Below are 27,582 nucleotides of genomic sequence, written 5' to 3'. Positions count from 1 at the left end.
CGGGGGCGACATTGGCCCAGTAGGTAAGAGCGGTCGGATGGTTGCCGCTTCAGTCGAATTGTCCCTGAGCAAGACACCTAACCCCTAATTCCTCCTGACGAGGTGCCTTGCATGGCAGCCCATCGCCGTTGGTGTGTGAGTGTGTGTGTGTGTGAATGGGTGAATGAGAAGCATCAGTTGTACAGCGCTTTGGATAAAGGCGCTATATAAATGCCAACCATTTACCATTTGTCATCGCGGCCCATCACGACTCCCTTCAACGACACGATTCTCCTCACAGGCGCTGTGAACCACAAGTCCAACATCCTGAACTCTACCTCCGACTCGGACCTCATGCGGTACCGCACCATCAGCAAGATCCCGCAGATCACGCTCAACTTCGTGGACTTCAAACCGGACCCCCTCATCGCCCTGCCCGCGGGCGAGATGGACATCATCGCTCCCTGCAAGCTCATCGACCGCACGCACAACGTCACCGAGAAAGTCACACAGGTAGCAACCGCTCGTGTGTGTGTGTGTGTGTGTGTGTGTGTGTCACGCAGGTAGCAACCGCTCGTGTGTGTGTGTGTGTGTGTGTGTCTGTCATCTTTGAGAAACAATATGGCAAAACTGTAGCGCAAATAGGAGTATTTATTGTTCATGTGCTTGGTCCGAAAAAGGCCCGGTGTCAAAATATATACAGTGGAACATCTAATACTAAGAGAAATAAGAAACATAAACAAACCAAAATGAACAAACTAACCAAAAATGCTATTAATAGTCACATTAAGCATTAATAATAGCTATGTATTACTGTATTACTGTAGCAATGGCTAATACTTAGCCCACTCCCAATAAGCACAACACCCCCCTCTTATATGACTAGCTCCACACCCTGGAACAGGCCATGAAATGTAGAATATTTCTCTTCAGAGAAATATTCCAATACACACACACACACTCTTTCTTTCTTCCTCTCTCTCTCTCTCTCTCTCTCTCTCTCTCTCAGCCAGCGTTGGGACAGCACATTTTACGCGTTGACTCGATCATCGTTATCCCACATACACTTCTGGGACGCTCGGCCGTCTCCGTTTACATCGGCCGGGCCCAGGTGCGCCCTCGTAATCGGTCCACATACGCGTCAAAAAAACCGCCGCTACCAAGAGAGACGCAGAACTGCCCCGTGCTCCATTTTGTGAGGCGGACGTAACTGGGTTACGCTAATCCACTTTACCGGGTCCTTTCGCGTTCCGCGAGCCATGAATCACCAGCCTGATTCAATGAAGTGCTGATTGATAACCAGGCATTAAATGGCAGCAGATGATGTTGTTGCTGCGTTTCTGGACGCCGTAATTTCAAGCGTAAACGAATTAGGCGGAGGGGGGGGGGTGGGGGTGGGGGGGGGAGATACAAATTGGCACACGACGGTACCGCCTTTATTGTCTCGACAGCAGTACTGCAGTTTCTTTTTCAGAGCGCGTACAGAGCCGTGACATCGATATCACAACAGCGATAGCCCCGGCGGGCTGCGCAGCTATTTTATCGGGAGTGTGCTCCATAAAATAAAATAAAAGAATACCCACAGTTCCGTGTGTGAATGAGGACATTACGCGGTGAGATTGAGGTGAGAGGAGGGGCGTTTGGCGGTTACGGCGACCGTGCGGCTAACCGGCCCGTTGATAACCTGCCCGGTGAAGCGGTGCCAAGGCCGTTTCCCGCCGGAGACGGGCGCAGTAATGCCCTCGGCGGATGGAGCGTGGCGTTCCCGCGCGTCTCTCTACGACCGCCATTATCGTTACCCCCGCCGCTCACTCCCTTCCCCCGCGGAACGGGGGCAGAATACTCTCCCGGGGAGTCTGTCAGGAAGGGCGGGAGGTTGTCACGGAGACGTCTCGGATATTAAAAAACCCGGAAAGATGAACACGGTGCGGGACGGTTACACTCGGAAGGGCAGCGGTGTTACCCCGGTCAACTGAGAGCAGTCAGAGTTACTGCTACGGATGGGTCAAATGCTGATGACAGGTTACCCGCACGGGGTTCAGTAAAGTGTATGTATATATCTCTCTTTGTTGCGACTGAATGATAAGTCAGTTACCTTTGACTTACAAATGTAGTGTTTCTACTGGAGTGGGTCACATCAAATGTGGAATAATGACCTCAAAAAAAGTGAAACTAAAGAATGAATTGAGCTTGTGATTGGATGGGAATTGCAGTGATGGAACTGCACCCAGTCTCATTGCGTTGCAGTCATTTAGCTGACACTTTTATCCAAAGCAACTTACAGTTGATTTGACTACTAGGCCAATCGCCCCTGGGTAAATGTGGGGTTAAGGGTGTTGCTCAAGGGTCCAACTTCTGCTCAGATCTTATTGTGACCAATCTTGGGCTTGAACCACTGACCTTCCAGGTCCCAGTCAAGCACTTTAGCCACTAGGCTACAGGCTGCCCCAGTGTAGCACCTTAGCCGCTAGGCTACAGGCTGCCCCAGTGTAGCACCTTAACCGCTAGGCTATAGACTGGCCCTGTGTAACACCTTAGCTGCTAGGCTACACGCTGCCCCAGTTGTGGCAGGCAGTGGGGTCAGAGGTGGCTTGTAGACCTGCAGATGCCGCTCCAGATGGAGGAGTTATGCGGAGCCACCAGCTGTGTGTCCCTAATTCATCAAAGCGGTATATTTAGTGCCTCTGCGGAAGCCCCGTGCCGGTATGTACGTACACGGCTTAATCCGTGATGGGATTGTCGGCACTAAGCCGTAATATCTGATTCTCCCAAACCAGTCCGTGTTTCGCTTCCGTCTTTTCTGTGAGCCCGAGTCACGTGCGTTTGGTCGTGTGTGAAGCAAGTGTAGCTCAGGGTCAAAACAAGACCTCGTTTAATAAACGGCCATTTTCATTGCAGTTCAGTCGATGTCCTGCGGGTGGCAGCACCAACCAGCGTAGCGCTAGGTTTTAAGCGTCGTATGCTGGAGGACTGTCAAACTCCAGTCCTGGAGGGCCACAGGGTCTTGCAGGTATTTGTGGTTTTACTTCAGTCACCAAGCAGCTAATTAACGCCTTGAGGAAAAAGGTGTGCAATACTCTTCAGCCAATCAACGACTTCGGTTTAATCACTTGTGCTCAAACGCTCAGAAAACGGGCAGACGCTGTGGCTCTCCAGGTATGGAATGTGAAAATCCTCATGTAGGGAAGCCGGTGAAATCATTTTAATTATCACACGCAACATGGGTGACATTCCTCATCATCTAGGAATCTAATTCCGAGATTCATCTAATTCCTGAGAGATGTGGTCGCCTTGCCCTGTGGCTGAGTAACAGACTCACACACTTGCGGAAGTCTGACTTTATCAATACAAAATACTGTATCAAGGCAAACTATCAAGGAATTCGCATAGGATCTGGCGTTCGGTTTGGTGTGCAATAAAACCAGTAAAAAGCGATGATGAAACTTTGCAGAAATCTGAGGTGCACAGCATTGCAGTATGGCCCTTGTATTAAGAAATTCCCAGCTAAGGTGTTTGATGAAAACTAATGCATTTGTGAACATGTTTATGGTAATTAAAAAAGGACATTACAGTAATATATGTATAATGATGCTTAGTAAACAAGATTTTGCAGATAACAACACATTAATCATAAGTTGTGTAAATAGTTTCAATTATATTTAAATTATGTACGCTATGAACTTATATTTGTGGCTTTATATTAGTTATTTTCCATCACAAATTATGTTTCAATTATTTTGGAAATATTATTTTCGCCCCTAATAATGCCATATAAATTACACAACATACATTAACTCCATGTTCATATACATTTCACAACATACATTAACTCCATGTTCATATACATTTCACAACATACATTAACTCCATATTCATATACATTACACAACATACTTTAACTCCATATACATTACACAACCATCATTAGCATGTAGCCAGTTCCTCCCCATTGTTGGGATTATTGCTGCTGAGGTCCAGGGCTGGATTACTGTGAGCGTGTCTCAGTCACTCAGCTCCAGATGCCACACAGAGGATTGTGGGAGATGAGGCCTGTATTGTTCTCGACAGCTTGTGTTGATGGCAAGACAACAGAGCCGGGGCTGGCTGTTCCATCACACCCTCTTCCGACGTACCCAAGATCAACACCGGCACTCTGGAACTAATGATGAATATTTAGAATTCACTTTTAAGGAAATTCTGGGGCCAATATCAATGTGATATTTGGCTGGTCATATTTGCCTGTGCAGATGCAGATACCATGGACTTTTGCCCCACGTTTCCACATCTATGGAAGAGGTAGATGAGCGTTGAATTATGAAGGAAAAATATTACAAAATTTCATACGAGAAAATATTTAAAATTTGATTATTGTATTTTTGAACATGAGTTTTCATAACTTGTTTGTGAGTTTGGCTGGTTAAAAGGAAAAATTTAAATGTGAATAACAAAAGATGTTTTGATTTGATCAGGCTACTTTATGAGTTTGATATTACATCATTTACAGCAACGGTGGTGAATCAAATTATTCGCTCCTCTGGCATATAGTATTTGCTGCATCATCATTTAGTTTTTCTCAAATTGAACATAATCTTAGCATATATGCTGATGCAGTACAAACCCCAACATTATTGTGCTTCTCAAAATCGAATATGAAGATTTACGTTCTTTTCTCTGGCGTATTTAACCCATTCCACATTTTGTGCAGTGTGCAGTGTGCATGTGTGTGTGTGTTTTTGAGCTACTGGCTTGCCCTTGTTTCAGTGACACACAGGCGGCCATTTTAGCTCGATTGACCTGCGCTGGATCGAGGAGCTGGGGGCCCTACTGTACTACCAGGCCCCTTCAGTATGATCTCATTTTGCCTCGCAGCGCAACGTGCAGTGTGCACACGGCCTAGTTCGTACCCAGCACTTTGCTCTGTCCAAAACGCACACTCGCGACTCGCTCACGCTTATTAGCTCACAAGAAAGCCCCGGCTCCTGTAGCTAATGGCCGCCCCGCTTCCAGAGTAAGAATGGCGAGCCACTGGCCCGTGATGCTATTCTTCCTCTTCCACACTGATATAACGCCGGCTCCATCCCACAGACCTGGGTCATCGAGGGGGCTGACGGGGCTAATGCGTTAGCCTAGCCCACGGCCCTCGTGGCCCTCGTGCCTGACCCTGCCAGTCCAAATGGCCCCTGGCCCTCGTGCCTGACCCTGCCTGTCCGTCGGCCCCCCGTTGCCTGCTCTCCTCAGGTCATTATTTCCGCGGAACCGGTCGGGAGCGCCGTCTCCCTGATTTACGCCCGGGAAGCGAAGCTGCGGTCGGCTGATTGCTTTTCCCCGCCGCTGGCTCCAGCCCCAGAGAGAGAGAGAGAGAGAGCCGGAACGGGCAGCACCGACGACACACCGCAAGAAACGACCGGCTTAATCAGCGCTCTAGCCTCGCTCATTAAGACCAAAGATCATATTTTTATATCTCTCAAGTACAGAATATTAGCTTGTTTTTAGTGAATGTTTGCTTAAAATGAAGCTCATTTGTCTCATTCCATTGGAAGATCTGGAAATGATCTGGAAATGAGTTAAACTGTCTTACGTCACTGTCCATATTTTAATCCATTGTTTTCAAAAACGCCAAAGAAGTCAAATAAGTCTCAATCTTAGAATAAAGTTTTTTTTTTGTTTTTTGCAGTGTAGAACCTGGGGAGGGGGGGTTTCGTTGGGGGGGGGGCTACGACCTGAGAGAGGGACACGTGACCTCCCGTCCCGCACATGACCACAGAGGATAGAGTCCCAAGAGCACCGAACTCGCCCCCCCACTCCACCACTCCACCCTCACCCTTAACACCCCCCACCACCACCCACCCCCCCATCCTGACCCATTTTAGCCCCTGTCGCCCCATTAATCACGCCGGACCAGTCAGGGGGGGGCCGTGGCACCCCGCTCTCCTCCTCGCGGGAGAGTAATTGGACTGGATATGATTTGAGGGTGAGCGTAAGCTTCATTGATTGGGCAGTAATTTAGCTTTGTGCTAATTGGCAGCAGGCCTTGGGCCTGACGTGACGGGGCGGTACTTTCAGCCCGACTCCTGTCTTAGCAAACGGGGTCTCTGGCAATATTTCAGATTTAGGAGAAATCTCCCCGTGATTTGTACCGTATGGACTGTGCGCTGTGTGCGGAAGAAAGCTGTCAGGAGCCTCGATAATTCAGATCATCCCATCGCTCATTTCAAAGCCCTGTGTGAGGACATAATTCTGAAGCCTTGTTCTTTCTGATTATGGCCAGAGTGCTGTAAATATTGAAATGTGATTTTTAGGAATAAGTAGATTTCCTGCTGACTGTAATCCCCTCATAAAATGATTAGAGCATTATTTGTAGTCTTTCCGGGTATAAGTATTACAAACGAACATACAATAACCCATCTCTCTTTAATTAGCCAATGGCTAATGGTGCTTCCCGACTTTCAGCACCTGTCTTTAGTCATCATGAAACCCGGGACTCTTTCCAATCGTCCTGCTGTATATATCTATTTCCTGAACTGGAAAATTCCAATCCGTTAAATGTTCCCTCTTGGAACTAGAAGTAGAAGTTAGGAGGCTCCCGAACTTTTCTTGAGTGCATCGCTTTGCGGAAGTATTTTCTTGGAATGCGTGACATACCAATGGTCAACTTGTGGATCCACCTCTCCCCAACTGCCACTTCTATAACTGACGTGGCTTCGAACTGGTGTTTGAACGAGTGAGGGCATTCCATTCGCCTAATTCACTTTTCTCCTTTCCTTTTTTGGCTCTCCCGATCAGTAGAGGTAGGAGCAAAGAAAAGGAAGAAAAGCAAGGAAAGAAATAAATTAGGTGAAAAATAAGCTATTGGAAAGAGCTCCTGAATTCTTGAGGAGTTTTTTTTTTTTTTTCACGCACCCCCACCCGGGAGATGGTAGAGTCCACATAGGCACTGCGAGCAGGCAGGGACCTGTGAGACCAATCCATCAGTGAAGTCTGGGGGGCGTGGAGAGTGGACAGCCTCATTTGGGGAGGTGTAGAGGTGGACCCAGGGATGACACGGTGCTCCATCATTCCTGGGGCGTGCGTTGACCCCAGCACCTCCCCGGCTCCAACGACAAACACACACAGAGCAGTATGCTGATGACATTCCTGGAGCTCATTCCCGTCAAGGGTTTCAGCGGTCACCAACATGAACTGTATTTGTGGATAAAAATAAAAATAAGGCTTGCATTTATTTTAATCGAAGGGCACATTTTCAGACGCAGGGCAACAGGTGTCTGCAACGGCTTCCACACCTTCTCTGCACTCCAGCGCTTCCTCTAGCTCGGTTAATTGGTGAAGCCCTCCCTCGCTGTGCATCAGATTATATGACTCAGAACAAGCGCCCAAAATCAGCCCCTGAATCTCCACCCTCCACCCCGGCAGCTGGTCTCTGACACTGCACAGACTGTGGAGCATTAGCAGCACTTAATTAACCCTTTAAAGAGTAAGGAATGTTTTTGGGATGTTTTTTTTCTTTTTTTTTCTCCACAATTCTCAAAAGTGTTCTAGAACTCCACTGCTTTGAGATACCAGCCCTTGGTTGGCCAGGGAACAGGTCGGTTGGTTTCCCTGCAGAATTAGGTCTGTTTTTTTGGTCCTGCTTGCAAGATGCATGGGCCCACCTGCCATACTGATAATAACGGAAACAAAAACAACAGCTGACCCAAAAACCTAAAGGAAGAAAATAGAAGGCAATGCAGACAGACTGTATATAGAAATAAACTGAACAAAAACATTCAGGTTAGGCCAAGGCACGCTCCCCCTTCCCCGCCCCTTAATTTGTGCAATTAACTGAGGATCCTTTCAGGGTGTAAATGCTGTACATACTCTCAGTATGTCTCTAGATTAGGTTTAAATTTGAGAAAATGTGACATTATATTATATCGTATTATAAATTAATTCCCCTCCGAATTGAATTAGAACTAATGTTCTCGCGAATTAATGTAATTAAAGACATCAAATTTAAACGTAAAACGGACGTGAAAGGAGACAGGGAGGACGTGACCTGGGTGTCCTCAGAGGTAGTCGCAGCTCTGCCGGGTGAGAACACACAGATGGCCGTTTGCTCCTGCCGCCCGCCTGCCCTCAGACAGACTGAGGAATCGCTCCTGTGTGCCATCCAGGGCTCTCTCGGCTCTGACCTGCACCTGGAGAGATGAAGTTGGGCCCCTAAAAGTAAAAAAAGGACCCTCTCTCTCTCTCTCTCTCTCTCTCTCAACCTCTACGGAGCACCTCACTGGCCGCAAAAGGGACGCAAAAAAAAAAGTTCTCCTTTGGAGAACCCTATCTAGTTATAGGGTGTTTTCTCACATCACACTTATGACAGGGTTCCATGAGGAACTAAAAAAAAAAAAAAAAGGGTTCCCGTATGGAATGAAGCCAAAGAACCCCTTTTTTTAAAAGAGTGTAGATCCATGGTGCAGAAGGGTGCTCTGTGACACCGGGCTGTGCTGACTTCACGGTGGGGTCGGTAAACTCACATTTCCACCGAGTCAGAACGGGAGCAGGTCCATCAACGGCAGTTACCCTGCTGAAACTAAAAAAACAGCTCATGCTAGGTTTTGAAACAGCTGGTTGCTGGTTGCTGGTTGACCAGTTCAGACCAGCTCAAGTTGTGTTCTGAAACAGCAAGCAGCTACCAAATCAGACAGGCTACCAGCACTTGCTGGTTGATCAGCTCATACCCAGCTAGACCAGCTTATGATCAGCCTGACCAGCTCAATTTTCTAGCTGGTCCTGGCATAGCTGGATTTTACAGCAGGACAGCCTTCACAGATTCCCCAGTCTCAGCAAGCTCATTCATTCATCATCCTAACCCGCTTATCCTGAACAGGGTCGCAGGGGGGCTGGAGCCTATCCCAGCATACATTGGGCGAAAAGGCAGGAATACACCCTGGACAGGTCGCCAGTCCATCGCAGGGCACACACACCATTCACTCACACACACGGGCAATTTAGACTCTCCAATCAGCCTAACCTGCATGTCTTTGGACTGTGGGAGGAAACCGGAGTACCCGGAGGAAACCCACGCAGACACGCGGAGAACATGCAAACTCCACACAGAGAGGCCCCGGCCGACGGGGATTCGAACCCAGGACCTCCTGTACCCGGAGGAAACCCACGCAGACACGGGGAGAACATGCAAACTCCACACAAGAGAGGCCCCGGCCGACGGGGATTCGAACCCAGGACCTCCTTGCTGTGAGGGGACAGTGCTACCCACTGCACCACGCGTGCCACCTCTCAGCAAGCTCTCACGGCTAATCGTTCTGCAATGTAAAGGCTGTGCAGAAGCAATCCATCTTGCAAGTGCAAGATGTACTAATACAGTCACTGCAGAATGTACTAATAACAGTTTGTATTTTGAAACCAGTAAAGGCTAATATATTAATTTTCATTTTCAGTTGCTGATGTGATCACACATTAATGAGACTACAGTGTTTCTCACACAAGGGAGTCCCTGCAGAAATACCACTTACCAGAGGTACAGTGGCATTTTAATGGAGTGCGTAGAGTATGCGCCAATAACAAGCAAAAGTGGCAATTAAAAGTGGTAATTCACACTTAGGGTTGTGCTGTTGCAATATTGTTACCCGTTTCTTGTTTTGCGCAAACAGTATTCACTTATTTCTGGCCATAATAAATGCTTACTACCAGCTTTGTGTAGACCCCATTGCTCGAACTCCCGAGATTGCCTCGGGAGTTTTATGTGGGTCTATGGCATACATATATAGATGTAACCATAAAAAAGTAAATCTGCACTGAGGTATGGAGAAATTATCTACACTCTTTGGGCCTGTGGGGAGTGATTTCACGAAAGACGTTTGCAAGCCCCTGCTGGGCGTCATAGGTCATAACGGGGTTCTCAGGCCGAGAAACTGATGACACATCGAGACGCTGAGATGTTGCATCGGAAACAATGATTAGAATGAGGACACACAGACGTGGGTTCAAAACGGCGAACTGTGTTTTCACCACAGATAGAATAAATTTTCCATTTAGTTCGCCACCAACGCCTTTTTAATATAAATGGATGCAACTTAGGTCTAACAATCCTAGCGAGCTGATTAGCTGTTTTCTCGTTTTTTGTTTTTTTAAAGGTAAGAGCAAATATTACACTGATTATAGTGCATTAAAACAGCTTAATGATTGTCAACTATTTGCTCCATCAGCGTCATCTCTGTCGGAAGCCATTATTGTTTACCGCACACTACCTTTTCAGACTGTTTGTATTAAGAAAGCTTGAATATGTTGACGAACGTTAGCTAACATTAACATTCAATGCAGGTCTGCTATATTAATGTTTCGTCTGTTGTATTTACACTCGCGTTTCTTTAGAGATCCAGCTGATGGTCTCTGATTTAAAGATAGCATGAGCATTTAAGTAATAAATGTGCTGTCGCTGCGAGTTGATTCAAGAAGAATCCTGCCTGTGAGGAATGAATCTGACCGCAGAGAAACACCGGTCCTGGTTAGCAACGTTAGTTAGCAGCAGTTTGAACAGTGTCAGAATTCTTCTTTAGGATACTTTTTCCCAGTCTGATGCATTCTGGGAAGTTGAGTCCATTAAACACGGGTGAAAATGGCAAAGCGTGTGAATGATTCAAAGTTTACAAGCCAGGTATCTTATTTGAGAAAAACCTTATTTGGCCTAAAGAGGCGTTAGTCATAGCTAAAGCAATAGCAGTCTGTGAGCTTGGTCATCACCTTTATGACAAAATCAATGGTGGCTAGCTGTTGATTGGTTTTCCCGTGTCAGTGCACACAAATGTTTTTATGTCATCAAACATGCTCGCGCAAGGACACATAAGTATCTTCCAAGGCCAAGCTTATTAAAATTAAAACTGTTGGTGGAAAATGCTTGGTGGAAATAGGAATCAGTGCGTTAAGAAGGTCACAGGCGGGACATTATTGGAATGTATTTTTGATTAGGATTTATGGAAGGTTGCGTGACTGAGCAGGGGGTCAGGCTATTGCCTATTTACAGTGTCCCCGCCAGTCTCGTGACACTCTCTGTAGACATACAGTAATCAGGCCGTGTGCTGCTGTGCGCGAGAGGGGTTTCAGTGCATTGTATTGTAATGCTATTTAGCTGTTGGTTTTCAGTGCCTACAAGATTTCAGCAAAAACCCAGAAAGAGATGAAAACAAACAAACAAACAAACCAAAAAAAATACTATGTAATGTTTAGTGTTAACGTGGATAAATATGAAATAAATATTTTAAAAAATACTTTCCAGAATGCAACCAAGTATAATTTCTGTGAATAAAATGATTTAATACAAAACTGTTTTGCAGGGCCAGGGCAGAGCTGTACAATAGTCAACAGGTGAAGTTTTCTGTTTTTAAAGCAGCCTGTTCGGAAAGCAGAACACAAGAACAGACTTTTAATTGCTTTAATTAACCGCCCTGCAGCAGCAATTCTGGAAGCTAATAAAAAAAGTGCTTGCCTACCTTAAAAACAGGCAAACGTCTGTTTTCTGAGTTCACTCGAGCCAAAAAACTTTTTTTTTATCCTCTCAAATTTACGTTTAGCAAAGCAGATTTGATCGACCTTTGTCGATAGTCGCAGTAGTTATGATTTGACGCTTTCCAGACTTATTTCACCTGGAAAAAGAAGAATATAGGTGTCGCCTAGTGGCTAAGGGACTGGACTGGGTCCTGGATGGTCGGCTGTTCTAGCCCTGGTGTAGTCACGATAAGATCCATGTAGCTGTTGGATCCTTCAGCCCACATTTCTCTGGTGGATATTGTCCCCTGCTTAGTCTAATCAACTGTAAGTTGCTTTGGATAAAAGCATCAGCCAAATAACTGTAATGCAATTAACTTTTTGCTTCTGCATTTTCACTGCATTTCATTGGCACAGTCAGAGGAAGTTTCCCCCTCAGTTCCTATTGTGGTTGTCAGGCCAGTTTGAAAACTAGCAGCAAGGTACTTCGAAGCATCAATTTCAGATTTATTTTACTCAAGCTTGCAGTCCGTGACCTCGCCCTAAATCATGGATCGAGTTCAAGAACAGACCTCAATTTTCCAAGGCTGACCTAAAATAAATTTGGTCTGCACACAAGGAACTACATTATTTATTGAAGGGTTTGTGTTGGTTCCTGCTACTGTGATCTTGGATCCAATATTTCACTGCTTCATTGTCGAGGAGACTTGTCATCTACTGTGAAGCTGAAGTATTGCACTGCGGTGAAACATCAAAATGGCAGTTCGGTTGCCGAACTGTCCCACCAATTTCTATCTGTCACTGTCAATTACGATCGCTGTTAATCACTGTGTTCGCTTGCTGTTTGAATCTTCGCATCAATATGCAGTTCAGTGCTGCCATTCCCGATGAAAGAAAATTGATGTCAAAATATTACATTAAGTGAAAGTATTGCACTATTACGGAAGGAAGCATGTGTTAACCACCAGCCCCGAAGGATTTTATACTTGCGACTGTCTTTGCATATTAGGCCGTAAGTAGCTTACGTTGATACATTTCTATTGGCATTGCGATGGATTATGCGGGAGCGCTCTTCATTACTATTGATGCACACTCCTAGGCTTCGCTGTGCATTGGGCTCGAACCCGCTTCCTTAATGACAATAATTGCCTTTGATCGGGCCGGCCAATAATACAAATTGATTTGTTTCAGCTCTCTCTCTCAAGTCTCTTAAAACCAATCTTATTTTTGCCGTTGCGCACAATCTGGTTATTTGAGGAATAATTTTCGGGGACAGTGCGGTTGACGGAGTCTCATTAAAGGACTTCCACTCCCCCCCGCCGCTATCGATGTTCCGCGCATCCCAATTATTCCACTCTCCGGAGCGAGGTGCGCGTGGTCCCGGAGATATTAGGCAACGAGGCAGCACGATTACAACGGGGTAAGCAATAAGGGGATGCACTCAGATCTGGCTGCGGCTGGATGTTTACATTAGCTAACTGAAATTAAATCATCGACGAAAGTCCCCCCCCCCCCCCCCCCCCGCCACTGCCAGGGCGAGCCGCGATTTATGCAGAGTGCGAGACAAGGTGAAGGACATGACTGCACTTTCCCCAAATCTTCGACACTCTCAGAAAAAAAGGTACGGAAAAGCTGTGGAAAAGGTGCAAACGCTTGTTGCTTCCGTGGTGAGCTATAGGTACATAAAATTGTACACCTTGCCGTTGGATTAATAATTCATTTGTACATTTTCTGTCTGCAACGAAGTACCTATTTCTACGCAAAATAACAGTATTGTACCTTTCAGGCTAACATTTTGAATAAACCTCCTATGTACCCTTATTTCCGAGAGTGTATTTATAAATCTAGTGTAATATTTAGCAGTAATATTACGCAAACGTTATTTTAAGCAAATTAGCTGGAAGCAAAACTTCCGCACTAACATCCATTAAATGTGACATTGACATCGCTGACAAATGAAGTCGTGTTCAGGGCGGGGGCTAGTGCTCATTTTTCATGCTAATGACCTCGTCATCGCCGTTGACGGTTTTGTACTTACAGAAAACGTGACTCAAGGTCTTTTACCCCCTTTTACTTCCTCCCTCAAAGTTAACCTCCTGAGACCCAGGAGTGGGGGAAAAAAAAGTCTTGAACATATTTAACATAATACAAGTCAAATGACAAAAACATGTTGCAGTGAAAATATAAAAAAATATATATTTTAAATACAATTTTAATTGAGTGTTAACACCCTTATGTTAACACAAGTACTGTATAGATCTCAGGGAAGCCAAACTTTAACGTCCTCGTTTGAGGATGAAGTGATGTAGTCGCCGTTATTGAGTCGAGCCCAGCGTGCGTATGCTGTACTGACCGCGTGGTATACCGTTGCTCCTGCTCTGATATTTTACATTACATTACATTATTGGCATTTGGCAGACGCTCTTATCCAGAGCGACATACAGTTGATTAGACTAAACAGGAGACAATCCTCCCCTGGAGCAATGCAGGGTTAAGGGCCTGGGTTAAGGGCCTTGCTCAAGGGCCCAACGGCTGTGCGGATCTTACTGTGGCTACACCGGGATTTGAACCACCGACCTTGCGTGTCCCAGTCATTTAGCTTAACCACTACGCTACAGGCTTAACCACTATTTCTGACGCCCGTCCCTCTGGACCGGCCGGGCTAATCTCAGCCCTGCGATGATTAATAAACGGTGTGTTAATTAATGGCCGGGGCTGACGCGTGATGAATCCCCCCCCCCCCTTCCCCGCGGCCGCCAGGTGAGATCGCCACCCCGTCCTCCCGGGAGCGTGGCGGTTGGCGGTAACGAGCGGTGTTGAGTCATCAGAACCGGCGGTCAGGATGAGCGCTGACGGCGGACGCCTCTCAGCGCCGGGGCACCTCCCAGGCCCGCGGCCGGGAGGGGCGACTCGTTCCAGTCGCTCGGCTCTCTCCTCTTTTCGAGTTTCACTCGCCCGTCACGCAGCGAGCACGCGCTGCATCTAACGCACTGTATTCAGCATGTCACGGTGTTACATTACATTACATTACATTATTGGCATTTGGCAGACGCTCTTATGCAGAGCGACGTACAGTTGGTTAGACTAAGCAGGAGACAATCCTCCCCTGGAGCAATGCAGGGTTAAGGGCCTTGCTCAAGGGCCCAACGGCTGTGCGGATCTTATCTTGGCTACACCGGGATTAGAACCACCGTCCCAGTCATTTACCTTAACCACTACGCTACAGGCCGCCCTACGTGTGTTGTCTGTCCTGGTGATCTTGCAAGACCCAAGTTCTCATCAACATTACATTACAAGGCATTTAGCAGACGCTCTTATCCAGAGCGACGTACAACGAAGTGCAGATCAAACGCAAGTACAAGTGTGAAGAGGACCCGAGAGGACAGTACGGTTCCGAGTCCTAGCGCGACCATACAGATACAATCGGAAACCCTTTGAAGAATACATCAACTTACAAACTAGCATACCACGGTTGGCAGCTAGAATACCCAGAGTACAACAATACAATATATCTAATACAAAACACAACAATATCTATATAACTATATAAGTGCCATTATAGTCTCTGGCATGGTTCTATGGTTCCACGTTCTTGCATTCTCGGTATTGAGAAACACCCGGGAACGTTCTCGAAGAAAGGCCGCTTTCTGTCCGTACAGAATGATCTGGCTTCTCTTGGAGGCCAGCCAAGCGAAAGACTTGGACATAATCGAAGAAAGGTCGCTTTGCTCGTAAAGATAACCAAGCTTGAAGCTCCAGGAGCTCATCACGCTGTACGGGACACCATGGATCCGTACGCTATTCGTCAGGCATGTCCACATCGTCCTCAAGATATGACAGTTCATCCCAACGCACGGTCTTATCAGGCGCTTATTCCGGTCCTGACGTCAGCTTCACAGAGATGGCTCGATAGGCTGTCCTTGGATTCTCCTTCCGTTCTTGTCTCCTGGGCGGAGTTCCTCACCTTTATTCAGTTGCCCTGAAGTCACATCAATCACTGCCACCTTGAAGAATATTCTAGTGAGTGTGCGCATTCAGTTCAGGAATGAGACAATTGTTCTTTTTTCTTTTTAAAGTACAGCAAGCTAAGCATTTTCAAGACTACTCTGAAGGATTGCAGACAACTACTGAAAGGTAGAACATAAAAGTCAAACTCGAAGTACAAAAGTTCACAATTTGTACTGAAGCTGTTATACTGTATGTGGGGAACAACTAGTGCCGGCTAAAAACGTATACGAGTAGTTTAATTACTTTGTTGTTATGTTGGTTGGGTCTGGAGAATTTCTATTATGTCCCGCTGAGTCTGGAATAATTAATTAGGATTAAGACTTAAAGGGGTAATTCAGTTTCTGGAGGGCTTTTAAAAAATATATTATAAAAATTTTAGTAGGGTGAATTCAGGTAATTTGGGACCTGAATTCACCCAATACACTCAGTGAGCACTTTATTAGGTCTTTATTACCTAATGCTCACTGGAGCGTTTGCTGGTGCTCACTGGGTGTTTTTTTGTTTTTCACACCATTCTCTGCAAACTTCCCAGGAGATCGGCAGTTTCTGAGACACTGAAAACACCCTGTCTGGCACCAACAACCATTCCACAGTCAAAGTCACTTAGATCACATTTCTTTCCCATTCTGATGTTTGGTCTGAAAAACAGCTGAAGCTCTTGACCATGTCTGCATGCTTGTATGCATTTAGTTGCTGCCCCATGATTGGCTGATTTAGATATTTAGATAACAAGCTGGTGTACAGATCTACCTAATAAAGTGCTAATAGAGTGTATGTTTTCATTTTTCCCAGAGAGTTGCTGAACAAACAGCTATGATGTGAAGTGTACTTTCTTGCTTAAAACCACAAACTTGTGGAAGCCTCTGCAACAGCCAGGGGGCAGGCCATCAGAAACTTCTCTTAAGTTCCCAAAATCGCAAACGAAAAGGGTTGTATCAAAAACCTCCCGGGGGAAGCAGAGGGCTTGTTAGCGGAAACCTCCCAAAAAAATAGTGTACAATATAGGCTTATCACTACAATGCTGACCTTGAACACACAAGTCAACCGCCATACTGGTCCGGTGTTCCCACCAGTGCGTGGTAGAGTAAATGCACACGCAGTGCTTTATGTGTGGAGGAGCTGAGGTGGGTTGGATAGTTAATGATGGGGATACCGGTGTCCCAAACTGGGGGTGCCAGTGAAGATGTATGAGCTTCCACACCCCCCCCCCCCCCCCCCCCCCCCCCACAGTGCTGCACAAATACGGCCGCATCAGCACAACTGCGGTAAGTGGGGCAACAAGCGCAGCCTCGGAGCGGAAATTAATGGTGTCATTTATTATACGCTCACAAGCGGGGCGTCTTCGGAGCGGTGGCGGCGGTGGGACAGCACTATCTTCGGTCCTCTCCCAGGCAGCCGGCGGTCCGGGGAAACGGACCGGGAACCGGGCCGCTGAGCTGTGTTTGGGAATGTAATTACAAAGATAATGGGCAAAGCCTGACCGGAATGCGTTCCAATGCGGGAGAGTCGGGTCTGTTTACCTTTCTGTCGGTTGTCTTGAGATTAAGCTTTCACTTTGCGTAGGAACGTCAGTATTAATGGCGAAAGGCTTGGCTCCTTCCGGGAAGAGACGATTTAGAGTTTAGATTTAATAAATGTAAGTGATGGCACTTACTTTCGAAGCAAACTTGTCCAGAGAAATGTAGTTACCGGAGCCAAAGTCATTTGAGGACATTTTGGTCATGTATTATAAAAGTACTGTTTTTATCACACTATAATGGACAGCATAAAAACCAGAGTATATCATCAAATCTTGACTGAAATGAAGCAGATTGAATCATGTTCAGTGTGATCATTATCACAGTTATTAAAAGGGGCGGCCTGTAGCATAGTGGTACCCAGAAGGTTGGTGGCTCAAGCCCCAGTGTTGCCACGATAAGATCCGCACAGCCGTTGGGCCCTTGAGTAAGGCCCTGAACCCTACTTTGCCCCCGAGGGGATTGTCCCCTCCTCAGTCTAATCATTTTTTATTTATTTATTATGTCACTGTTATTAAGTCTCCCACGTCAGAAACCATACTAATTTATAATACAGCTTCCACGCTAGAAACTCTCACTCAGTTTCGTGCTGTGTTCAGCAGGGAGCCAGGTCGTGCTGAGACTCACGTTTGTGTCCAGGTTTGATGTGTTCAGCAATGAGCCAGATCGTGCTGGGACTCAGGTTTGGGCCTGGGTTTGATGGATTTGATGTGTATATACAGGCGGCAGTTCTCACATCAAGCACAAGGACAGAGTCTGAAAAATGCCAAACATCTCGTGTTGCGGTCCGATGACAAACGCGAAGGCAACCAAGAAAAAGAGAAATTGCCTGGTACTGCGTGTACTTCAGTGTGCACCATATCTGTGTGTCAGTCAGGTCTGGGGTTGAACACAGGACAACTTAGTACTTTTAGTACCAATTAGCGAGGGGTGATTAAGTCGAGAAGCAGTTAGTCCGTGACATATCTAAACACTGCAGATAAGATTATTTTACTGGTGTTCTGATGGTTTATTTTACTGCTCAAGTATATGCCTCACATCTAAATGAGAAGTCCCATCTGCTGGGGGTTTCTTTGTTCTTTAATGTTCTGTTTTGAAAGCCATGTTGAGCTCTCTTGTGATTTCCATACCCAGCACTGTGACCTTGTTCCTGTCTCCTGCAACTTCAGGCTGCCAGATAACGAAAGTAGGACTGCCAAAACAATGGCATTTGAGCTTTGGAGAATTGCCTCTTCCCGTTGCAGAAAGACCACCATGGAAACTTTGAAGCACATTCGAAGTGAAAGCCTTTTTAGCTTGTATTCAGTCTTCACATGATTGGTACCTTTACAGTTTTCTCACATTCCGAATTAATTCACCATTTTGTATTCAGTAAACTGTAACAGTCATATCATGGATGCAACTGTTAGTTTTCTCACATTCCAAACAAATCCACCATTTTGTATTCAGTAAACTGTAACAGTCATAGTATGGATACGACTGTTACAGTTTTTGCACATTCTAAACGAATCCACCATTTTGTATTCAGTAAACTCGGCAGTGAGTGTGAATTGTATACAGCACAAACAGGTATGTTTTCTCATCCCTCCTCTGTAATTCTGATAACATTCCTCCAGTTGAAAGGTGTGAAATTCAGCAGTAAAGACTGGGGAGAAGCAACGCCGTGATGTATTATCCCTGTGTAGCTCTCTTCCTGTGACTGAACAGGGAGTCCCGCTCCTCCTGCAGTCGAACAAGGAAAACAAAAACTGTGGCTGACGGGCTCGTGGTTTTGTTTTTTTCCTTGGAATTTGAAGGACATTGCGCTGGCACTCTGTGGACACACAGCTACTCCACTCGACGCAGAGACAAACAACGACAGCTAATGCCACACTGTCTCTTCTTTGCAAACCATGTCTACTGCTGTTTGTCAATGGGCTTAAACTGTGAAGTATACAGACTATAAATTAAAGTCAAAGTAAAGGCAGAAAGGTTATTTGGGAAACTACTAAATTAGCTACTTTTTGAAAATATAATAGATAATATATTACAATTTGTTATCCAAAGCGACTTACAGTTGATTAGACTAAGCAGGGGACTTTTTTCTTTGGCAGTTATCGCGATGACCGTCGTTTAACGCCGACCACTTTCAAGCCGATTATAACGTTTGCAATACTTGCTTCGTGTTACGAAACGGGAGAACCCTTAGTTGTGAATTATCGTACATTGGCAATAACAATGAAGAGGAGGGAGAGACTCTCAAGACGTCTGTAACTATGAAGATATATTGAGAACAGTCAGTGCTGTTCCATGCACCTTGTTATTTATTCTCGGAGACTAATAGAACCTTCTGGCATAAGTATTCTTGGATATTGGCCAGACAGTGCATATCCGTATCCCGGGTTCATCAGCACAGCCCTGCAGACGGCAGTTCAAGCACGGTCGGACTCGGGCGTGTTAATGAGATGCTTGCCTGGGTTAATCAAGCTGCCAAAGTGTCTCGTCTTAAATCACCGGCCGGTCCCCGAGCAATCACCGGGCCTTCATTTTAATAACGGGGCATATTGCCATTTCAATATTTTCTGCACCAATTAGACACATGGGGAACCAGTGGGGAAAATGTACACCTGCTCTGTGTCTGCAGAGGGGTCTGAGGTCGTGAAATAGATCATCCGCTAAGATCGTGTAGTGTGCCTTATATCACTGTTGTTATGTTGCCCTGGATTGTCCTCATGTAGCATTCCGTAGGCAGAATTCTGACCGGAGCACACATGCCTGTGCTAAGTACCCACAGTACACTATTAACAAACAGAAAACAAACATCAGCCGGAAATTAAGCATAGCCCTGCTTGCCAACTCCAGCGATTACAAAACATTTTCTAATTGCCGAATTGCCCTTTCCATATCGTTATCTGCATATCTTCTGTGTTTCACTCTGTTTGGTTCATGCTGATGCGTGTTTGGTGGTAATATCAGCAGTAATACCGTAGCTTAATAATTACTCACCATCTCACCTGATGACATCCTCTAGTTCTTTTATGAATATGGAAACTTGACTGCATTTACAGTATTAGAGTAGACAAAAATATTTCAGATAATACATTTTTTACTTTACAATAACATTACTATATTTTTCCAAGTAATTATTAGCATGCATACTTCAACTGATATCTTGAACTAAGTTCACATATATAGACTAGTACTCTGGCCTAGAGCTGTGAGTGACTGGGAGTGGAAGGCTTTGTGACTTCTGAATGCACCCAGCATTGTTAGAGCTGTATGCCAAATACGAGAGCCGTGTATAACAGCTATTTACTATATTAAACACTTTCATTACACTCAGTGGTTTCGGTGGGAGCCCTGTGGTTCCATAGGAGAATCCTACCTAGACAAAGGTTCTTTGTTGGGCAAAATGGTTCTTTGACTGGAAGCTTGCACACGTCACACCTATGACAGAGGGTTCCATAAAGAACTAGGAAGGGTTCCTCTATGGAATACTACACAGAGAGTGTAGTAAAAAAATCACTGAATGCAGGTTTCTGTGTTTCAAGAAGCTAGGAGGCGTTCTTCAGGCAGTACCCACTGTTCACCTCGACTGGCTCACTAAACATAACGTGTCTGCTCAGTTGGGATGTCTATGGGTCTGATAGCGCTATCCCTTTAAGGACTCCACCAGTTCCCGGGTTTTGGCAGACGCAGATTGCCCTCAATGTCGAATGCATATTTGGGCGGACTTAATGCACGGTGTCTTCGGCGTAATGTAATTAAGGTCGTCGCTCTCTCCTTAGTCCGGCGAGGTAGATGAAGAAGCGGCTCGATGTAATTTCTCCAATTAGGGCGATATTCATTCCGCACGGCGGTCCCGTCTTAAAACAACAGAGTGAGTGGCACCGCTCCCCCCCCCCCCCTCTCCCATCCTGGCCTCAGAAGGCGAGCAGACCGTTCAGAGACCATAACGGAATGATAAACTACGTGCCGCTAACCCATTCTGGCTCCACGTCAAAGACGGACCGTGATTTAAGCGTTTTAAGGGGCGGTCGTTCAAACGCCGCGCTCCTCGGTTTGTGTTGAGAGCTGCAACTGGAACGCTTACGGCCCGACTCTGCACAGAGTGTCGTTAGACGGCACGAAAGGGCGTAATGGAATTAGAGTGAGCTGCGAATGCAGGTGTTTGCGGTGATGTGTGAATACTTTTGCACATCAATCAATTTAACTGCATTTTTGTGATTCATGAACGTACCCTTAACTAATTTTCACAGGATTCCGTAATGGTATCACACACCTCATACTGCACATAATTCCTCCTGTGGGATAAATGTTTTGGTAATAACTTGGGCTATGAGATCAGTGGGATGTCTTCCATGAAATGTGTGTCTATCAATCAAGGAATCTTGTTAGCATTAAAGGTTAGCAGGTGTCGTCGTTGTATTTGCATGTTTCGCATTAATGTAAACATACAGCTCAGGGACTGGTCAAGTGTTATCACACAAAGGTAGGAGAAACTTTAGTGAGTGAATTAATAGCCAGAGTGAACCACAAAGAGTTGTTTGAGCAGCGTCTATATTAGTCTAAATGTTAGTGAGCTAGCCTGGCTGTGTTAATATTCAAGCAGTGCCAATGAACAAGCTTTCCTCAGATACTGCATATGTACAGTACAATATGTTGGATGTCATGGTTTGGATGTAATGTGTAAGCTGGCGTTGGTGTTGACTGGACATATTGGCATGATTAATATACTGTATTAGATATAATATGATACTGCTTATCACATATAGAATAGGATTACAATGTGTTCTATCTATGTTTACAATAGATAGAACACATTGTATTGTTTTTTTGTATTTTTAGATTTCCCTGACAGTTACAGAACATTTTAATTTGCGCCAAATATTTTCAGTTGTACATAGGTTATAAAGTTTTCATATTCTTTTTTCCGGATATTTATTATTTTTATGTAATCCTATTTAGGATATTAACAATAATAATGCATTAATGTGGCAATATGAATATTCAAACATGGCATGTCTATCCTTGAGCATAATAATACGTTGGGCGGGTCCTGAGGGTTGAAAGTCAAAACTGAGGCATACATCAAAAGTTGCCTGACAGCGTTCTGGCATCGATACGCTTGAGTTATAAAAAAATGATAAGGGTTTAATAACCTTGCCTTGTATGTAGCCTCTATTATGAGTTAACCTCTCTTGGCGGTTTCACTGGGGCAAGGCAAACTCGCCCATCGACTCCATCAATCGCACGAGGCAGCCCTCTCCGTGGGGGTGGGCCCTGTTGTTTATGGCCTGAGCCCTCGATATTAAATAAATAAGCAAAATAGATGACGGCCCTGCCAGATTTATGATGATATGACAGCACTGTTGGGAATACTAGCAATTATCTGGTTTCGGGGGGGGGGGGCTTTGACTGGAATAAATAAATAATTGTGTGGAAGCGCTTTGCCGCTTTTAACGCAGCTTTGATCTGTACATCCTTGCACTTGATCTTCCTGTTGGTATTGTGGTTCTTCTTCTGTGTTTTCATCTTCTTCTATGTTTTCATCATCTTCTTCTATGTTTTCATCATCTTCTTCTATGTTTTCTTCTTCCTTCCTCTTCATATTCCATTCCATTTGTCTGCACAGAATTCAGAGTCTCATTGTCCTTGATCTTCCTGCTGGTATTGTAGTTCTTCTTCTTCTATGTTTTTGTCTTCTTCCTGCTTCTTCTTCTTCTTCTTCTTCTTCTTCTTCTTCTTCTTCTTCACATTACATTACATTTGTGTGTGCAGGATTCGGGGTCTGGGATGTTTTGGAGGCTGCTGATATGCAGGCTGTGTGTGTGTGTGATATGTGCTGTTTGTAGCAGTGCAGCGTGATGCACTAATGCTCCACGGCCCCCGGGTTGTGGGGTTGGGGTTTCTGGATGGACCACTGCCAAGTGCACCCAAGAGCAAACTACTTCACCTGAATCACTTGTGTAAACATCCAGCAGGGTAAATGTACTGTATTTAAAACATGTAAGCTGTTAATGTAGCTCTAAGGGTGTCTGCCCCAGTAAATGACTGAAATGTAAACAGAGGTGTTTTAGTACAGCAGCATGCTATGCGAGTGACTGTATCACGTTGCATTGATGGCAGCGCCGGTGGTTATCATAACCCTTCCGGTTATTGCTTCATCAGGGTGATTGTCTAGGCTCTGTGTGTAGTCCATGGCAGTTATTGGATCCCAGCTGTTCTGACACATTGCAGAAAATTTCATTTTGGCCCCGGGGCCGTTAACTTTTCGGTGTAATTAATGTTTACAACCGCAGATATAAACATTAATGTGCGACTAGTCTTCCACTGTGATCAGGTTTGACCTCAGGCCATGGGGACCGGCATTATCAGAGGAAAGTGAACATGTAGAAATTGATGGTCAGTGCCGGACAGGCCAGATTACCACTGTACTTGTGAAGATGACGTCTAACTCACTCACAAGTGTTGAAAGTGGTGTTCTGAAAGGCGAGCCTTGTCTCTTTGCCGAGGTAATTCAGCTGGGCTGCACTGTGGTGTGGTGTGGTGTGTCCTCAGATCCAGCACCCCCGCCCCCCCCCGGACACGGCTAGCTTCGGCCTGTGCACAAAGGGCTAACCACCAGGCTGATACCTGCACGACAGGGCAAACATGGCCCAGATAGGCCCTGCTACAGAGTGCTCAATCAGCAGCCTCTTTCAGCCGGGATGAATAATGTATCGACGCCGTGAAAGCAAGCCACACTCGGGTGGAAGTTCAGCAGGTAGTTCTGAATGGATCCCCTGTTACTCAACAGCGGGTGTGTCACTTAGCATAATGAACGCGCCTAATTTTAACCTTGTCGTTATCAGAACTTATGTTGATATTCAGTTTCAGGTAATTAATTTTAATTAATCGGGAAGTAATTTACTTCGGTGTAGTTTTTTTTAACCTTTTTATTTTGTATGGCTATACGTACATTATATGGGATTCAAGCAGGTTAAATCCTGGCTGAATTGTTGTTTTGCTGAGCATTTATTTAATGTTTCTTCGACATGGTCATGTAGACTCTATTGTCTAAGACTTGAGAAGACGGTTACAGGCAAAAGTAAACCTTTTCTTACACTTCTTGCTCGATGTCTGTGGGGTGCATTTTGCTGCTAACCTGTTCCAACCGACGGATAAACACCTCATTTTATACGACTTTCATAGAGTCTTCTGGCTTTGCGTTGCCCCGGGTGACGCTGGCCTGGCAGCCCATATTATCTTCTTTAAGATTTATTTCCTCTTGCTGTGGTCCCAGGTTTCTTATAGTATTCCTTTCATTGGGCTAATTTTGGCCACGACTGAAAGAGAATAATTACCGTGTTTACAAACTGGCTGTAAAGCGCATTAACTAGGTCAGAGAGGTTACATAATGTGGCAAACAATGTTCTGTTGAGCAAAAAAAAAATCTAAAACACGGCCACAGGGGTAGTCGCAAACGAATCGATGAACAAACGTGACAAACACGCGGAAGCTCATTGCGTAAGGAAAATAGTCGCCGCCATTTTGATTCAAGTCAGTCAAGCCCCAAAGTGGAATTGCTTCGGAAAATGGCCCTGTTATGGCCCTCTTGTGCAGAAATCCTCTGATAGCTCCAGCTATACGACGCCTGGTTTACGTCCTGAGGGCTGTGTGCAGGCAGCGTATAAACACACTCCACACTCTGCTCCTCAGAGAGAAAGAGCACAAAACGTTCTCGCAATGTTGCTGACATGTTGGGGCAACGTTATAGCATGGACAGAACGTTCCAGTAACGTTGTGAGAACATTGTGTGCCACCGTAGCTGCGTAAGAGGCTAGGGGTGGAGACAGAGACACGTCTTTGATTAGGGATAACGAGACTATGGAAATGAGTGTGTGTGATTTCACAGAAATGTGAGTGTGTGTGCGTGTGGATGTGAGTGTGTGTGTGTGAGTGTGTGTGTGTGTGTGTGTGTGTGTGTGTGTGTGTGTGTGTGTGTATGGATGTGTGTGTGTGTGTGTGTGCCTGTGTATGTGTGTGCGTGTGTGTGTGTGTGTGTGTGTGTATATGAGGTTCATCTGTGAGCTTTGTCCTGGTATGAGAAGGGCTGAACACACAGGACACTTGAGTCCAAGGATCTCTGGAATAAGATTCGCCGATCATCGCCTTTTCTGCGGTACACTGGTGTCTGAAACAGAATCGTTCAGCTGAAGTGCCTTACAATTATGGGCCCAACCCTGAACCGGAAAACACCACAAGCGCTTCTCACTTTTTTGGTTCAAGCCACAAAGTTGGACTTTTCCTTAAAAGAGCGCATTTCTGTGAAATTTGCATTATAACGATGGAAGTGCTTTTGAATCAGCGCAGGCAAAAGGCAGTGGCAAAGAAGCACGCAGTACCTGTTGGCCACGTATTTACATATGACTGCTGTAACACAAAAGCAGACTTCCCCGACTGAAACATAGATTCTGCATTAAGAGAGATAGAGGGAGAGAGAGAGAGGGGAGCATGGTCAGAGACTGAGGGAGAGAGAGAGAGAGAAAGAGAGAGAGAGGAGCATGGTCAGAGACTGAGGGAGAGAGAGAGAAAGAGAGAGAGAGGGAGAGGGTGAGAGAGAGGAGCATGGTGAGAGACTGAGGGAGAGAGAGAGAGAGAGAAACAGAAAAATGATACGCTTGGAAAACGTGTTTGTGTTTATGGAAGAGAGGTGAAAGGAATCCTGTCTTGCAGTCTTTGAGGGAATGAGAGGAAGAGTGTTTCGGACACAGAGGAGCGATTCCGGCCGACCGGGAGGGGGAGCAGGAGCCAGGGGGGGCCACTCAGAGGAGCCTGGGAGGAGAGGGGAGGGGAGGCGAGGGGTGAGGAGGGAGCACAGCCCGAGAGTGGCAGGTGCCTCACGCTGAAGGCGGAGAGCCGTGAGGAGACTGACACGCAGAGATAAATCCTGTGAACCTTGGGAATATATGCCTGTCCTTATGGAAGATAGAGTACAGGAGAGGGGGGAGAGAGCGAGAGAGAGAGAGGGAAGGAGGGGTGTGGAGGGAGGGAGGGAGGGAGGGAGAAAGAGGGGAGGGGAAAGGGTGGCACGAAGAGCAGGCGACTACAGCGTGCGAGTTCCAGAGGAGTTACTGAGACCGTGAGCGCGAAGGCGAGCACAATTTCCGCCTTTTCCTCTCTCTCCGGTGCGGACCGAGGCTTGAGCCGCCCGTTCTTCCGCTCCACGAGTCAGGGCCGGAGCAGTGACAGGAGCCGGGGAGACTCTCTGGGGACGGGGGAACCCGGAAGAGAGAGAGGGTGGGATTGAGGGGGGGGGTCCAGACCCAAGGCCCCTGGGGACCCGAGCTCCGCGGTCGCCGGGAGAGATTTGAGCGAGGGGAAGGGGAGGGGGGGTCGGGATGCCCCAGAGAGAGGGGTGATCAATCAGACGAGCCCCAGGAAGGGGGGGGGACACGGCATGTCTCTGAGCGGCAGGGACAGCATTCCCAGGAGGGGGCGACGGGGAGCGGCGAGCGCAGGAACACGCGCGTGCAGAGGGCCGTCCGCATCTCCAGCATCGTGGCTCAGGAGGTGAGTGTGAGGAGGACCACCTGGGAGAGAGAGAGGGGGGAGAGAGGGGGAGAGAGGGAGGGAGGGGGAGAGAGAGAGAGAGGGAGAGAGAGAGACAGAGGGGGAGGGAGAGAGGGGGAGAGGGGGAGAGAGGGAGAGGGAGAGGGGGAGAGAGGGAGAGGGGGGGGAGAGAGAGAGAGAGAGAGAGGGAGAGAGAGAGAGGGGGGAGAGGGGGAGAGAGAGAGAGAGGGGGAGAGAGAGAGGAGAGGGAGAGAGGGGGGAGAGAGAGAGAGAGGGGATGAGAGGGACGGAGACAGAGAGCGAGGGAGAGAGAGAGGGGGAGTGAGGGGGAGAGAGGGACAGAGACAGAGGGAGAGATAGAGAGAGACAGAGGGAGAGAGAGAAAGAGAGGGGGGAGAGAGGTAGGGGAGAAAGGGGGATGAGAGAGTGAGAGAGAGGGGGAGAGAGGGGGGCAGGGCCACCCCGTTCAGCAGGGACCGAGTCCCTCTCCACTTCTAGTAAGAGTCCTGGAGCCCATTTTAAAAAGTGCTGAGCTGCTCACTTTAGTGCTGGGTATTCAAACTGGGTTCCGTGGCAGTACCCTTTTCAACGGGGCGCCAAGCAGAAAACAAATCCTGGAAAAATCTTCAGCATCATAAATCTGAATGCACTGCACGGGAAAACCCATTTTTTAAAACTTGTTAAGGGTGTAATTTGTAGCGTACAGTATGTGGTTCTGCTGTTTTCTTTTTTTGCTGACACTTCTTCTTCTTGTACGGTGGAACTCGCATAGTTTTGGGTCGCCGTAAGCCGGCGGTAGCTTCGTGACGAGATAAGACCAGGAGGAGGAGGAGGAGGAGGAGGAGGAACATGAAAGAGAATTCAGATCAAAGTGAATTAGCGCAGTTGTCCTTTATAGTAAGTGAGTACTCTACGCTCTCAGAAATAAAGTGGCTGTGGAGGAACGTTTCCCAGGTATCCCGAGATCAGTAATGTTCCCTTTTGATACAAATGAGTATGTTGTTACGTACAAATTAATGATCTATTTGTGGCTAGGGGTACACTTTTATTTACCTGTAGGGTGCCGTTT

The 27,582-nt window shown here is 46.4% G+C and overlaps 1 protein-coding gene across 1 annotated transcript in view; it reads left to right on the top strand.

Annotated features, from left to right (window-relative positions):
* kcnh2b (potassium voltage-gated channel, subfamily H (eag-related), member 2b) overlaps positions 1-27,582 on the top strand; it is a 198,812-nt gene that overhangs the window by 105,837 nt on the left and 65,393 nt on the right. The window contains exon 5 of the mRNA XM_061239261.1: positions 281-492. Within this exon, the coding sequence (XP_061095245.1) occupies positions 281-492 (212 nt within the window). The remainder of the gene's footprint in view (positions 1-280; positions 493-27,582) is intronic.

Source organism: Conger conger, chromosome 4 (genome assembly GCF_963514075.1).
Source record: "Conger conger chromosome 4, fConCon1.1, whole genome shotgun sequence".
Classification (NCBI taxonomy): Eukaryota; Metazoa; Chordata; class Actinopteri; order Anguilliformes; family Congridae; genus Conger; species Conger conger.
This window is presented reverse-complemented; position numbering and strand designations above follow the sequence as displayed.